This window comes from Spermophilus citellus, assembly GCF_964194105.1.
Source record: "Spermophilus citellus genome assembly, chromosome: 8".
NCBI classification, from domain to species: domain Eukaryota; kingdom Metazoa; phylum Chordata; class Mammalia; order Rodentia; family Sciuridae; genus Spermophilus; species Spermophilus citellus.
This window is the reverse complement of record NC_138189.1, coordinates 107,775,573-107,792,586: the sequence shown is the minus strand read 5'-3', so window position 1 is coordinate 107,792,586 and position 17,014 is coordinate 107,775,573. Positions and strand designations below refer to the sequence as shown.

The window sequence follows — 17,014 nt, the reverse complement described above, 5'->3', positions numbered from 1 at the left end:
GCATTCCCTCTAAAATCTGGAACAAGACAGGGATGCCCCCTATCACCACTTCTATTCAATATAGTTCTCGAAACACTGGCCAGAGCAATTAGACAGACGAAAGAAATTAAAGGCATAAAAATTGGAAAAGAAGAACTTAAATTATCACTATTTGCGGATGATATGATAATATATCTAACAGACTACAAAGGTCTAACAGGTATATCTAACAGGTCTACAAAGAAACTACTAGAACTAATAAATGAATTCAGCAAAGTGGCAGGATATAAAATCAACATGCATAAATCAAAGGCATTTCTGTATATCAGCGACAAAACTTCTGAAATGGAAATGAGGAAAAACACTCCATTCACAATATCCTCAAAAAAAAAAAAATAAAATACTTGGGAATCAACCTAACAAAAGAGGTGAAAGATTTATACAATGAAAACTACAGAACCCTAAAGAGAGAAGTAGAAGAAGATCTTAGAAGATGGAAAAATATACCTTGTTCATGGATAGGCAGAACTAACATCATCAAAATGGCGATATTACCAAAAGTTCTCTATAGGTTTAATGCAATGCCAATCAAAATCCCAATGGCACTTCTTGTAGAAATAGATAAAGCAATTATGAAATTCATATGGAAAAATAAAAGACCCAGAATAGCAAAAGCAATTCTAAGCAGGAAGTGTGAATCAGGCGGTATTGCGATACCAGACTTCAAACTATATTACAGAGCAATAGTAACAAAAACAGCATGGTACTGGTACCAAAACAGGCGGGTGGACCAATGGTATAGAATAGAGGACACAGAGACTAATCCACAAAGTTACAACTATCTTATATTTGATAAAGGGGCTAAAAGCATGCAATGGAGGAAGGATAGCATCTTCAACAAATGGTGCTGGGAAAACTGGAAATCCATATGCAATAAAACGAAACTAAATCCTCTCCTCTCACCATGCACAAAAGTTAACTCAAAATGGATCAAAGACCTTGATATCAAATCAGAGACTCTGCGTCTGATAGAAGAAAAAGTTGGCCCCGATCTACATATTGTAGGGTCGGGCTCCAAATTCCTTAATAGGACACCCATAGCTCAAGAGTTAATAACAAGAATCAACAATTGGGACTTACTTAAACTAAAAAGTTTTTTCACAGCAAGAGGAACAATAAGAGAGGTAAATAGGGAGCCTACATCCTGGGAACAAATTTTTACTCCTCACACTTCAGATAGAGCCCTAATATCCAGAATGTACAAAGAACTCAAAAAATTAGACAACAAGATAACAAATAACCCAATCAACAAATGGGCCAAGGACCTAAACAGACACTTCTCAGAGGAGGACATACAATCAATCAACAAGTACATGAAAAAATGCTCACCATCTCTAGCAGTCAGAGAAATGCAAATCAAAACCACCCTAAGATACCATCTCACTCCAGTAAGATTGGCAGCCATTATGAAGTCAAACAACAACAAATGCTGGAGAGGATGTGGGGAAAAGGGTACTCTTGTACATTGCTGGTGGGACTGCAAATTGGTTCGGCCACTTTGGAAAGCAGTATGGAGATTCCTGGGAAAGCTGGGAATGGATCCACAATTTGACCTAGCTATTGCCCTTCTCGGACTATTCCCTGAAGACCTTAAAAGAGCGTACTACAGGGATACTGCCACATCGATGTTCACAGCAGCACAATTCACAATAGCTAGACTGTGGAACCAACCCAGATGCCCTTCAATGGATGAATGGATTAAAAAAATGTGGCATCTATACACCATGGAGTATTACACAGCACTAAAAAATGACAAAATCATGGAATTCGCAGGGAAATGGATGGCACTAGAGCAGATTATGCTTAGTGAAGCTAGCCAATCCCTAAAAAACAAATACCAAATGTCTTCTTTGATATAATGAGAGCAACTAAGAATAGAGCAGGGAGGAAGAGCAGGAAGAAAAGATTAACATTAAACAGAGACATGAAGGGGGAGGGAAAGGGAGAGAAAAGGGGAATTGCATGGAAATGGAGGGAGACCCTCATTGTTATACAAAATTACATATAAGAGGCTGTGAGGGGAATGGGAAAATAAACAAGGAGAGAAATGAATTACAGTAGATGGGGTAGAGAGAGAAGATGGGAGGGGAGGGGAGGGGGATAGTATAGGATAGGAAAGGTAGCAGAATACAAGAGTTACTAGTATGGCATTATGTAAAAATGTGGATGTGTAACTGATATGATTTTGCAATCTGTGTTTGGGGCAAAAATGGGAGTTCATAACTCACTTGAAGCTTATGTATGAAATATGATATGTCAAGAGCTTTGTAATGTTTTGAACAACCAATAAAAAAATAAAAGAAAGAGGAAATCCAGGTACAATAAAAAAAAGAAATTCAATTAATGTACTGTAAAATGCATCCATTTAATGATAATAATTCAGTAGGTTTTAGTTTATTCACTAAGTTATGCAACTGTCACCACTATCTAATTATAGACATTCTTATTACCCCTTGAATAAGCCTTCTTTGCCTAAGCAGTCATTTCTATTCCTCTTCCCATATAGCCCTGGCTGTATTTCTATGTATTAATGAATTTCTATAGATTAGATATTCTGGACATTTCACATACATGGAATCATATAATATGTAGTGTGTCTTTTTACATGTAGCAAAATATTCTCAAGTTTTATCCTCATGTACCAATAGTTCATTGTTTTGTTTTTGTTTTTTGGAGGGGGTGTACTGTTTGGGGGGAAAGGTAATAAATTTATTTGAAGAAATGGTACAATGGTACAAATTAAAAAACTTAAGTTTTGGGTTGTTTTTTTTTTTTTTTTTTTGGTACTGGGGATTGAACTCAGGGGCACTTTACCATTTAGCTCTATCCTCAGCCCTTTTTGTTTTTTACTTTGAGACAAAGCCTTGCTAAGTTACTAGGGTAGGCCTTGAATTTGTGATCCTCCTACCTGAGCCTTCTGAGTCACTGGGATTATAAGGGTGTGCCACCATTCCTGGTTTTAAGGGAATGTTTTGGTACAACTGACAGAGAAGGTAACTCTCTTGCATTACCTTTGAGACCAGGGAAGTCACCCCATGGCCATGGGAAAGTCAGCCTAAGGCTTATCACTTATCACTGTGTGCTGGTCAAAGAGGTCTTCTGCCATGACAGATTCAGGGGCTCCTATCCTGCAGAAGTTGATTACATGGTCACCCAGTTCTCTAAGGAATTTTGCCTGGTCATTCAGGTAATGAGTCTCAATATTAAAGTTACACAGATAGGGTCATTTTGTCAGTAGCCAGTTGCATGTGGCCTGCTCCCCTGTCAAGGTCTGGTTTCTTGATATCCTGCAGGAAGACAGAGCTACCTCATTAGTTCTGGAGTTTCATCAGTTTCCAAGCATGTTCCCTGTCCTTGTGAGATTGGTGAGATTTGGCAAAGTACTTCAAAGTCACATCATCCTGGTCAAAGCAGTAGAAAGATGGGCAGGCAGACAGGGGGAGGTAGAGCTCCAGTTTGACCTGGCTGAGAGGCAGAGGTGGGGACGGCAAAGATCCTGGGGTACCTGAGGGCATGGTGGAGAGGTGGAGAAGGACTGGCTCTGGGGGCCAGTACAGGTGGTGGACAAATGACAGGTTCTTTCCAAATACTGTTGAAGCAGGAAATCACACTGACTCTTACAAAGAATTCTTGGCCAAGCATTCTGGTTGCTGAATGATATTCTATCATATGTCTATACCACATTTTGTTTATCCACTCATCAATTAATGAATATCTGAATTGTTCTTTTATTTGGTAATTATGAATAAAGCTGCTATGAACATTTATGCACAATTTTTTTGGTGAATATATTTTTCAATCCTTTTGGGTACATTCCTAGGACTGAAATTACTGGGCCATATGATACCTTTATTTTTAATTTTCTGAGAGCTGCCAAGTTGTTCTCCAAATAGGCTGCACCCTTTCATGCCTTCCAGCAGCATGTGAGGGTTCCAGTTTCTCCATATCCTCACCAACACTTATTATTGTCTTGTCTTTTTTTATTCCGCCATCCCGCTAAGTGTGAAATGGTATCTCATACCAGTTTTTATTTGCACTTTCTAAAGACTAATGACGTTGGCATCTTTTCCTGTGCATATCAGCCATTTTTTATCTTCTTTGGAGAAATGTCTACTGAGATCCTTTGCTCATCTTAAAACTGGGTCTTTTTATTGTTGGACTGTAAACATTTTTTTCTATATTCTTGATAGACTTTTTTAAAGTCATAAAGTCATTCTTTTTTTTTGTTCTTATTTTTTATAAGTTTATTTTATTTGTTTGTTTTTTATGTGGTGCTGAGGATTGAACCCAGTGCCTCACACATGCTAGGCAAGTGCTCCATCACTGAGCCACAACTCCAGCCCTTGAAAGACCTTTTTAAGACAATTATTTGAAAATATTTTCTCCAACTTTGTGGGTTAACTTTTTATTTTTTCAACAATACCATTTTCAGCATAGAATTTTTAAAATTTTTATGGAGTTCATTTATTTACATTTTCTTGGGTTGCTTGTTGCTGTCATATCTAAGGCAACATTGCTTAATCCAGAAATCACAAATATTTGCATCTGTATTCTTCTAGAGTGTCACAGTTTAGCTCTTATTTGGCTCTCTTTCTTATTTTCCTTTTCATTCTTTTCTTTTTCATTTCTTGGGTCTCTCTACGTTGCCCAAGTTGGTCTCAAACTTCTGCACTTGAGCAATCCTCCTACCTCAGCCCCTTTAGTAGCTGAGACTGCAGGCATGCACCACCATGCCTGGATATATTTAGGTCTTTGATCTATTTTAAGTTAATATTTACATATTATACGAAATAATGGTCTAATATCACTTTTTGGTACACAGATATCCAATATTCCCAGCACTCCTTGTTGAAAAGAGGGTTTATCCCCATTGAATGGTTTTGTTCCCTTGTCAAAAATAAACTGACCATAGACATATGAGGTTATTTCTAGACTTCCAATTCTATTCCTCTGCTCTACAATGGCTAGCCTTATTTGAGTACACACTATCTTGATTAATGATGTGGCTTTGTAGTTGGTTTTGTATTGATAAGTGTGAATTCTGCAAATTTGTTCTTTTTCTAGTTCATTTAGACTATTCTGTATTCCTTACATTCATTTAGACTATTCTGTGTTCCGTATGAATTTTGGGATCAGCTTTTTCATTATGGACACAAAGGCAGTTGGAATTGTGATAAGGACTGCAATGAAGTTGTAAGTCAATTTGAGGAGCAACGACACTTGAAAATATGAAGTCTTGCAATCTGTGAACACAGGATGTCTTTCCATTTATTTGGGTCTTCTCTAACTTCTTTCAACCATGTGCCCTGTTTGTGAATCTCCAAAGAAAATATCATATCAACAACATAAAGAGTCTAGCTCTTGAGACCATTTAGGAGGAAAAGCGGGTGCTCCTTCCCTCACTGTCACTGTGGCAAGCTGGTCCAGACAGCAAAAAGGGACACAGCATCTCTGAAGCTCCCCAACACTCTAATCTCGTAACTGAGATCTATTCTGACTATTCAAGTCTGCCCCAGCTATCGCAATGCAGTATGACTGAGCTCATGGAAACAAGAGAACACTATCAGGCAACTAGTGATCTACTTAATTTCTCCATCTTGAAAATGAAAATATAAATAAGATTTCCTACAGTATTTCAGGATCTAAAATCAGATCTTAAAAAAAAAATTCAAATGGAATAGTTCAGTCTGTTTGCAGCCCTCCAATGTGTTTTTTTTTTTTAAAGAGAGAGTGAGAGAGGAGAGAGAGTGAGAGAGAGAGAGAGAGAGAGAGAGAGAGAGAGAATTTTTTAATATTTATTTTTTAGTTCTCGGCGGACACAACATCTTTGTTGGTATGTGGTGCTGAGGATCGAACCCGGGCCGCACGCATGCCAGGCGAGCGCGCTACCGCTTGAGCCACATCCCCAGCCCATCCAGTGTGTTTTAACAACAATGACACTCAGGTGATTGTGCAAAGCTTCTGTCCTGGTGAGGGCTCTCCTGGGCACTATTTCCCTGTGTTATCCATAAAGGACCTTGTCTTACCTGCAGTAATGCAATGCCTATGAAAATACCAGCCACGATGGTTAAATTGTCCTGCAGCCACTTCTCAAACTGGGGTACACAGCCTTTTGTGTAGATTACAATCTGCTGGTCAACTTCCTTCACAAGGGAAGAGGAGAGCAGAATGTCACAGATACAGCACTGTGCATATGCAAAAGCGCCTCCAAACACCCTGCGTGCTAAGCAGCAAGATGAGATTCCACTTACTGGTTTTTGCCTGGCATCGTAGCCACACTGAGTATTGATGACATCTTCCTGGTAAAGAAAGAAAAAGAAAAGTGAAATTCACTCTTATTAAACAGAAAATCCATCTAGAAATGGGCAGAAGCCCCCCATCAAGTGTCAGTAATAAATGTCTACAGGGGTATACAGATGGTAGAACTATGTTAAACACTTTAGCTATGCTATCCCGTGTAATCATGATAACAATTTTCAGAAATAGGTATGAAAATATGCCCTATTTTATACACGAGGAAAACGGAGGCTAGGGGAGTCTCGAACAGGACAAATCCATTATGTAGGAAGCTCAAGATTCAAAGTGCTGCCGACCCTAAGGAGCTTAAGGGGTGCAGAGAATGGAGGAAGTAGATTAAAACAAAACCTAAAGGACACAGTAAGTACCTTAATTTTTTTTGGTGAGGAGGGAGGTCTCTTATATTTTTGTGTGTGTATATGGGGAGGGGTGCATGTTAAGCACAAACCCAGGGCCTGTGTGTGCCAAGCACATACTCATACATTTTTATCTACAAACTTCTGTATTGTTTAGATGGGTTTTCAACAAGAATGCATTACTTTAATAATTAAAAACAAAACACAATCCTGACTACCTATTACACGGGCAGCCTGACATCTCCCGGGACCTGATCAGAAACTTGGGTTCCACTTTTTTGAGTTAGTTTATTCTTCCCCTCTGTGGAGTATTAGGTAGATTTTCTTAGCTTAGATCTCATAGAATAAAACAGTTTTACTGAAAATCTCTGTAGTTGAAAGGAGAAGCCTAGTGACTCCCAAGAATCTTCTGAATTCTTACGATGGACTATTAATGTTAGACGGGACCTGGAGACAGGGAGCACACAATTCAGGATCTGCTGGCCAGTGGCAAGGCCACCAGAGTGGGCACTTCAAGCCCAGAGATGGGCATTCTCTGCCATAGGAGAGGGATAAACGAGCCAGCAGGAAAGGAATCAGGACCAGAATTGGACAGTTGTTAGTAATTCTCAGTCTCCTTCAGACCAAGAGACACAGCCCAGGCTGAACCCCGAGCTGGTGGAGAAGGCCTGCCCACTGCAACACCAAGACCACAGCCTCTCTTAAAGAGGCCCGTGGCCTCTACCTTACAGGTGAGCAACCCTTGGAACTCATCTATGCTCGACTGGCTCCACTCACTGGGGGCAAGAACAGGCCAGGGGGAGGACACCTGGGGACTGAAGGACTAAGAGAGACACTGGAGTCCAGGAAGGCATGTAGCTTAGGAGCATGCAGGGATGAATGTGGGACAACCTCTCATTTCTAACACCCAATTCTGGCTTTTCATGTATAACAAGGAATTGCATTTTCAGTCATTCTGTTTACCAGGCTGAATCCTTTGACCCCAAGATATAATCAAACCTGTGATATAAGGGAATGGCTTATAAATAGGGTTTTTTAATGGTTTCTTTTTAAAAATTATATGCAAACAGCAATTACTGTAGTTATTATGATACCCAAGAGCCTGGGAGGCTATGGTCTTGCTAAGAAGTAGTGTTTCAAACTGTACCTCTGCTCCTAATACCTTCCTTAGGAACTTGGCTGGGAAGAAGAGGGTTATGAGCCCCCAACTAATGGAGAGCTCTCGTGTGAGCCCAACCTTCTCATAAAGAAGGAATGACAAGCGATATGGGCAGGCTGCTTGTGCCTGGTGCTTGGTTCCATCACTGGCAGAAGAGTGAGCCTGAGAAAGTGACTGACACTCCATGTGCCTTGGTTTCTTCACCTGAAAAGGCAGGGTAATGGTGGCATCTGCTGGTAGAAATGTTCTGAACTTAAATGAGCCAATGCGCATTAACACCTTGGCCTGGGAACCAGCATAGACTGCTACATTAATGCCAGGGATGATTGCTCCTACCAGAATATCACAGCACTCTACCCCCTACAGGAGTTCCAATTAGACAAAGGCAGGTAAGAAGAGGTTTCATGACAAAATCGCTCTACCATCCCTCACACCCTCGCTGTGGCGCACAGAGCAGGCCAACAGTTTGCTGGCAGTCACTCACCGCCGGGTCTTTAGTACAGCAGGAGAACGGCACGCCGCAGCGCTCTCGACTTGCATTGGAATCTGTGCAATTGAAGTAAATATTTAGGTTCCAATCATCAGCTCCAAAAGCCCCACAGCACTGCCACTAGAGCAAACAGGAGACAATTAGAACATCTTGACTTGGAGGCGATCAGGCGCCTACACTCACACCCGCCAGAATGACACCCAGCCTCTGCCAGCTCTAACCTCTTTAAATTTTCCAGCCAAACAGAACCTAAATGGCCCCTGTAAAAGCTTCCAGAGTAATTAAGGCTGAAGGTTTACAAAGATGTGTTGGCATGTGATTTAAATGATCAATGAAACCCATGGTGTTGGTAGATATGAGTGTTGTACAGCAAGAGCTCACTAAGAACAGGATCAGTTTGGCTTCGAAATCTTCTAGAAGGATCTGTAAGAATATTCTAGAAGGATCATTAATAAGATGGCAGCATCTGAAGGAGGCAACTGGCCTGTAGGTGGGCTTAAAGTTTTGATCTCCATATTTTAATGGTTTTTACTGACATACAGTAAACTGCACATTTTGTAATAATATACCAACTATATAATTTGGTGTGACATAGCATTGTGAAACTATCACCATAATCAAAATAGTGAACATCAGGGGACATAACTTAGTGGTAGAGTGCTTGTCTAGCATGCCCAAGGCCCTATAAGTCCAGAAAAAAAAATGTTAGTGAACATATTCATATCCTAAAAGTCATACAGGGTTGCTTTCATTACACTTGTTTCTGTTCTGAATTTTTAAAAACAAGAATATACATTTACATTTTCAACTTTAAAAAGTCCGTTACCTAATTAAAATATAATATACTGAATATGTCTTAAGTGGAGCTATATTCAAGGGCTATTCCATAAGACCCCTACTAACCCTCTGTGCTAGACTATCTCTACTTCTTTGAATTAAATTAATACAAAGTTTTGACCACTGTAAGGCTTTCAGGACCAACAGCTACTTCAAAATACTAAACTACATGATATAAAAATAAAATCACATGAAACAATAGTATTTCCAAACAAAGCAGACAGCACTTCAGGACACTGTGTGCACACATGTTCTTCAAGCTCAGCTGGGCCTCCGAGGGCTTGGGCTGTGCATCTCAAGGTCTGTCCCAAAGCTTCATCAGGTTTGTCATGCAAACTAGTCATGAAAAGTACTGGGGGAGTGTGAGCTCACATCCACTATGACCTAACAGAACATGAAGTCTGCCGAGGAGATGAAATGGGGCTCGGTTACACACCCCACCTATAGCTTGCTCTGGACAACTGCTGGTGCGCCATTAGAAACACACAGCTCACAGCCTAGGGCTGATGCCCAGTGAGGAAGGGTGGTTTCTCTCACAACCAGTGCCCGTGCAGTCGTGTCCTCTCTTTATCCACAATGACCCTGGCTTGTTCTGGAAAATGTTCCAACCTGCATCAGGCCACTGGCCCACTGGGCTTCCGTCTGCCCTCCAGTCCTGCCATATTCATTAATGCCAGGGATGCTGCTGTCTGAGCTTACCCAATCTTTCACTGCAGGCATATAAAGACCTGCTAGTCTGTAGGATACAAACACCTCAGGCTGAATATAAAACCATGTATATCTCATTAGAATCATAATGGCACTGTAAGTTAGATAGTAGTTATTAATATTTATATTTTTTTCTATTAAGGAAATAGGGCAAGATTTTGTTAGTCCAGGTCCCTGAGACCTTGTGTTTCTGGGCCCTTCTTTTGCACCATTTTGATTGAAAAGAGGCTTCTTTACATGCATTGAGTTAGCTGTCACACAGTCAAGTTCACACACCTGAGGGATGGGTGGGACTCTTGTGTACAGATTCCCCACTGGCTGGAAGGCTATGGAGCAGGAGAACTCCTAGGGTTAGGAGCTTCTAAATTTTTAGTTTTAACTGCTGCACATGCTATAATAATATACGAATAGGCATATTTTAGGAACTTTGCTGACAATATTCTATGAAGTACATCATGACAAATTGGAAAGTAGGGAGGGTTACCAAAAAGGGGGTCAAGGAACAAGAAAGAATCCATATTTAATAACCAAATAAAACTTTAAACCCATAGGAGAACAATGTTCTTCAAAGGCTGATAGGGAAGGACCACTATGATTATAACCTTTTTGCTCAAGTTTTCTTCTTTATTCCTCTGAAATTGACACAAGTGAAAATAGAACATTTCCATTTTAGACTTAAATCCTATAAGTCATAGAGTGAAAAAATAATATACAAGCGGACAAAGAAAAAAATATGCAGAAAAGTCAGAGACGTTTCTGGCTGGCAGAGATGCAGAAACTAGAAGAGTATTGTGGGGGTCATCCTTTTGAGAAGACTTTCAACTTTAAAATAAACCAAATTTGAACTTACATATTCCTGGGTGAAGTCTATAAGGTTTTGCAAATCAATGTCATCCCTGTACGCTCTGATGTTGTTGTTTATAAAGAAATACAGCTGGTCTTTGATCCAGTCTTTGAAAACAAATGCCAAAACCCCAGCAGTGAGCTCCAGGAAGAAAATAATTCCCAGGAACACAGAAAACTAGACGAAAGACACATACACAGAACACAGTTAAAAGGGCTGTCTTGATCTGATGTAGTTAAATAGTTACTCTCTGAAAAGGTTTGTAATTACAGTTGATTGTTACACATCTCCAAACCACATAATCTTCAGTTTCTTAAGATTTAGTAATAGAATATTACACTCCAAGAAAGAATTTTTAAAAATTAAAAATCAATTCCTAATCACATTTTAGAGTCTCTGGAGTTCCACTTGATAATTAACCAACAAAGCCCATAAGCAAACATGAGTCACAGGAATTTCTCATTAGACCCACATTAATGCCTAATGAATTTCTCGTGATTAATGTACTGCCAGACATCTGAACAATGACCCGCCTCTACCTCTAGTCAGCTTTTTTCTAACTTTAAAGATAGATGATCCCAATATTTTACAATCATCTGTCATTCGTACGGTGGCCTTGATTCTTTATGCAATATATCCTTTTTATGGATTCGGACACAGTTTTAATTCCTCTTTGCACCTGCTGTACAGCATGAAATAACAGATTGGTTCATCTTGGACAAAGAAGTCAAAGAGGAAGTGGGGGGAGGTGTGAATGTGACATGAAAATAATTTCCAATTGTCAAAACAGAATGAGCCCCTGGGTTAAGGGCTTTCTGGAGAATGCTAGCTGTACTTGGCTTCCTCTGGGAAGCACCAAGCTCAGGAAACGTTTTAAATAACATCAAAATGCAGCCAAAGGGAGACTTGTGGCTCATGTAGATAAGAAGAGTTTAGGGCTAGAGACCATAAAGCAATGTGGAAATTGCTCTTAACTCTGGAGAAATCTCCCTTCCTTCTAGAATCCTCAGAAGAGCCTTCACTTATTCATTTACTGACTCTTGTTCACACCCACCGTTCTTTCCACCTCAATCACTCCCACATCCTTACCCTTCTCAATTTTTTTTAAACTAAAATAGATTATGAGAAATGGGGCTATGAAGGAGCAGAGGGCACATTATAGACAAACTCTTGGGTGAGAACAGCAGAGGGTGACACTGGGACCACACCTGCTGGGCAGATGTCCTCCAGGCTGCAGAACAGTGAGTAGCTAAGGAGGCACTGGAGACTCAGTGGTCTGTGGTTTCTATCTTCAACAAGCAGACACCAAGCTGCCAGCCAAGAGAGAATGTGTAGAGGGAGGAGTTCAAAAACATTTATTCACTCAGCAACCGTCAACTGAATGACCATAATGCCCCTGTGGTAAGGCATGATCTGCAGAAGCAAAGGATGAGTAAGACCATAAACCTGTCTTCAAAGTAATCTGGGGGTAGAGAATGGGGTGGGAAAGGGCAGTGGGAAGGAGTCTCACATCACTATAGCTGAGTGCTTATCTAGAGTGCCAGGTGTGGCTCTGTGAGGAAGGATGTGGCCGGAGGGCTAGAAGGAGGAAATCAAGTATCTGCCAAAATCTAGGACCCCAAGGTTTAGACCCCAATTCTAGACCCTCCAACTCAGTTCTTCAGGTTCCCAGAGAATTCCTGGTTATCGTTCCTTGATGACTTCACTGGAAATAAAATTTAAACAGTTCTTAAATTATCATCAATGATTTCAAATTAAGCTCCCTTAATCTGGAAAAAAGAAAAAAAATCATACCACTTTTGCTCAGTGCCTACCTCCTTTCCTTAACTGAGTACCACCTCAAACATGTAAATGCGATAGTTCTATGCTACAGAGATGATAAAATCATAACTAGCATGCCCGTTGTGCACACACACAAAACAGCAAGACAGAAGTCACGCAAAGATTTTAATGAGATTTTTGGTTCTCATCTCTGTAAAGGTTAGGGAGGCTCATTTTCCAGTTCCCCTGATACATTTTCTCAGGTTACATAATATACATATCAAATATCAAGTCCAAGTTTAATTGATTTCAAATATTTGGAAACCTACATGCCCCAGGCCTTGTGAGCTAACTTCTCCTATTTCCAGAAGGGCAGAAACGAACTCACAGGCTTCATCCTAGGGCCTCAGTCAACCAGGAAGCTCCACATTTACTTCACAATCCCTTCACTGTAGGATTTTCCCTCAGCAACGGTCCTGGTCTTAAGACATCTAAGTCTGTGTAAAGGCATGCTGACATTTATTTCCTACTTATCTTGTAGCTCCTTCCTGATAAACATTCTCAGCCAATTTTCATAGTTTGGACTGAAGAGAGAGGCCCTTAAAAATATTCTCCAAGAATTAAAAAAAAAAGCCAAAAATTAACACAATATTTTTTATTTTCTACATGGGGTTTTATAAACTGACTACTATTTTTAATGAAACTATATTTAAGTAAATCACATTAATGGGGATCTTGTATTTGGGGACATGGAGGCTTAAATGGATAAAACAGTGACAACAGGTAAGAATGATAGGGTCTAAACAGACTATGGAAAGGTTGAGCAAGCTGAGCATTCAGAGTGCCTTGTGCCCAGAAGGCTGGTGGACTGGCAGGTCAGGGTCGGGGCAAACCTCTCCTGGAGGCTCCACAGGTCTGGCAAGGCAAGAATGAACCCTATGTGTGTGCAAAGTTGAATCTGTAAGATAAAGCAGTTAGAGTCTTGGGAAACTAGCTACTCCTACTATAGCCCCATATATAGAGAACCAGCTGCTCATTAAACTGTACCTGCAACCAAATACTTCTGAGTTTTCTGATAGCATAAGTCACATGAACTTTCAGGATAACAGCCTCCTTCTCACAGTCAGAGCTGCCTAAATTCAAAATGGATCAGGCTGGGTGGGGTGCAGTAAATGCCTTCTTAGTCATGTTGGAGAAAAGTTGTCAGAAATGTTGGGGAAGAGAACCGCAGGCCACACGGCTGTTGGGACGGGTTCTAGGATAAGCTCTAGTTTTAAATGAAAATGATCCTACATGATGTCATGTCAACAAAGATTGGAAAGGATTTTAGTTATGCAAACATGGTTCTCTGAAGCTGGGCATGGTGGCGCATGCTTATAATCCCAGCTACTCGGGAAGTTGAGGCAAGAGGATGGTGAGTTCAAGGCCAGCCTTAGCACCTTAGCAAAGCTTAAGATTAAAAAAAAAAAGAGCTGGGGATGTGATTAGTGGTTAAGCATCCCTAGGTTCAGCACCCCTAGGTTCAGTCCCCAGTAACAAAGAAAAAAAAAAAAAAGGTTCTTTGGAAATCCCTACCATCTTCCCCTGCCATAAAAGGGATCATCATTTAATCACTTCCCTGTTCCTGGAGAGGGGAATAGATGCTTTGTAACAGGACCCACCAGAATGCCAAGTTCCACATCCACAGGCACACTGGCTACCTTTACCAATTCTATTTCAGATACAAATATACAGCATATGCCATTTGTACTTCTTTACATACAATCTCCAAAGAGAAGGCTTCACTTTTCATTCTTTACTTTTCCTTTTAATCCTGGTAAAAGCTCTCCTCTGCAAATATTCATGCTAATAGCAATCACACAAACACTCTGTAAAGGAACTAAAAATTATGCTGGTCATACCAAGGAGAACTTTGTACTGGCCAAGCACAAAGGAGATCTACCTTTTTACTGTTTCTCTATGTTTACTAAAACCAGATTTAACCTGACAGGCCACTGTCACTGTGGTTAAGCCTAGTTCCTACAGCCCAATACACAGCTTTCTATTTACCATTTGCATAAAAAATGGAGGAAATCACTTAAAAGAAGAAATATATATATACTCATCTTTGTCCTAAATCTACTTTAGGGATTAGACTACATTTGTGATACACATGTATAAAATCTCTAAGGATAGCCGGGTGTGCACACCTGTAATTCCAGCAGCTTAGGAGGCTGAGGCAGGAAGATTTCGAGTTCAAGCCAGCCTCAGCAATGGTGAGGTGCTAAGCAACTCAGGGAGACCCTGTCTCTAAATAAAATACAAAAAAAAAAGGTTGGGGATGTGGCTCAGTGGTTGAGTGCCCTGAATTCAATCCCTGTTAGCCCCCTGCCCCCCAAAAAATTCTTTAAGGATAGCATGGTGGATGAAATTTACATTATTCAGGAGGGATGACCAGAGTAGGGGTTGAGGTTTCTTACAGGCTAGAAACCACTCCTGAAAGACAAACAGCACCTGGGCCATGTTTTTTATCATTGTCTTTGGTATAGCTCACCATCTTGCCTGAAACCAGGGTGACCTCTTGATATACGAGTTTGGCTTTGAAATCTGCAAGCAGAAAGTGTGATACTTACAAATTTGAGAAGGAAAGTGTTTTCCCTTAGTGCTCCTATGCACCCTGCAAATCCCAAAATGAACATCACTCCTCCGACCACAAGGAAGAGCCACACTGGGTCAAAGCCACCAAGATCGGTGATGGACGAGATGTTGGACAGAACTCCCTGGGGTGGAAAAGAACACAAAAGGTACCAGGATGTGAGGCTAGTTTGTTCACATGTGAGGGTTCCAGCACTTGTCCCCACCCTCACCCTCCAGAGCAACCCTTCAGAGGTCAGCTGAATTCTCAGGCATGGTTAGTATTCCAGAGACACTGCCAAGAAAGCAAAGAAGGGTGCATAGGGAAGGGGTAAAGGGAAAGGGGAAGGGATGGAGGGAGGAGAAAAGCAGAAAAAAGAAGAGGAAAAGAATCTGCTTTTTTTTTGAGATCCAAATTTACTTAAGTTTTTGGCAAAAAAAAAAAAAAAACAGCAAAAAAATTAAAGCAAGAAACCAAAATGACTGTCGTCAGAGTCTACAAGGAGAAAACATATTACGGTGGCTTCTGTGTCCCCAGATAAAAGTGGTAATGAGTCCCCAAAACAGTGTAAGAAAAACACATTCTCTGATACCCTAAAAGGAATGGGGGTCATCTTAAAGTCCCCTGGGCCTGGAGATGTTAGACAATGGCCTACTTCAAAGCCCCTGTTATTTCTCAGGAGACAGGGTGAAAGCTAGAAGCTAAAAATGAACACAGCATCCAGTTCTGACCACAAGTTCCTATAAAGTTTCTCAGGGAAAAACTGCATGTCAGGATCCACCCTGAGCTTCATGGAGACCCTTTCAGGCTCAGAGCCCCAGAGCGCTCTTATGCGGTTTGTGCTGACGGATGTTCTGTTTGGTAGTTAAAAGAAGGTATTAATACCTTCTTTTAAGAGCTGGGATTAAAAAAAAAATATATCAAAGACTCCATCACTTTCAACCCTTTGATTCGCCTATCCCAAGACTAACCCAGAGTGGTTTTATTTCTCCACAAACAATGTCACTTCTTTCTGAAATCCTCTCTCTTGAGTATGAGACCACATCAAATACCACTCAGAACCTATGTTAGAAATTATGAGATTTTTTTTCTCCAAAATGTAATGTCATACTTACTGTTCATCTAAAGACCAGAGACTATTGTTTTGAAACTGTGAGTCTTAAACATCCAACATCACCAATACTTTATTTTATTATTGTTTTGAACTCCAAAGTCAAAATACCTCCAGAGTATTAGGGCTATGGTTTGCTGTGTGGTTTGCTGTAAAGTCCTAATATTAAATATTTTTATTTTCAAAGCACTTATAACAACCTAGAACAGGAAGAATTCATCTGTTTTTATATGTGAGGAAAATGGAAACCAGAGCAGTTTGGGAATGGGCTTAAATCATACAATGATTTTTGGGAATCAAAACAGACTATCTCAGTACTGGTTCCCTATCATGTTGGTTGCAGTCATGTACTCGATTCCCAGTATGTTCTAATCAACACCTGAGTTCAGGAGTTTTAAGCTTCAAGCCTTTTTAAGTTTTCAGAAACATGTAGAGAAGAGGACTTGTTAGGTTTTTCTTTTTAGAGTGGTGTCAATCTAAGAACCCCAATAGTATATTAGTAACAGAAAATATGAGGAATAGCCATAAGGCTTAACCGAAGCAGAAAAGGTCAGGGGTTTAAGTGAAGTTTCAGACAAGGGCTGGGAGATCAGAGAAGCTTTGGGAATAAAGGGTGTATCCACCACCTTCAGCAGTGACATCATAGGAGGCAGCCACACCCTTCTCCAGAAGACAACTTGTTTCTTAGGTTTCCAAGGTCTGAACTAGAATAGTCAGTCCAGGAGGAGAATGGGTGAAAGAAAAACACAAAAATACTGAAAACAATTCTCCACCTATACAAATGATGCCAAGAAAAAA

General features: G+C 40.4%; 1 protein-coding gene across 2 annotated transcripts in view; it reads right to left on the bottom strand.

Annotated features, from left to right (window-relative positions):
• TSPAN5 (tetraspanin 5) overlaps nt 1-17,014 on the bottom strand; it is a 177,682-nt gene that overhangs the window by 2,616 nt on the left and 158,052 nt on the right. The window contains exons 3-7 of one of the 2 annotated variants that reach the window (XM_081303200.1): nt 15,104-15,250; nt 10,737-10,907; nt 8,336-8,461; nt 6,291-6,338; nt 6,066-6,182 (exon numbers count right to left, since the gene is read on the bottom strand). In XM_081303200.1, coding sequence (XP_081159326.1) covers nt 6,066-6,182; nt 6,291-6,338; nt 8,336-8,461; nt 10,737-10,907; nt 15,104-15,250 — 609 coding nt within the window. Of the gene's footprint in view, nt 1-6,065; nt 6,339-8,335; nt 8,462-10,736; nt 10,908-15,103; nt 15,251-17,014 lie in introns of both variants that reach the window. The other variant, XM_081303199.1, reaches the window with a different exon arrangement.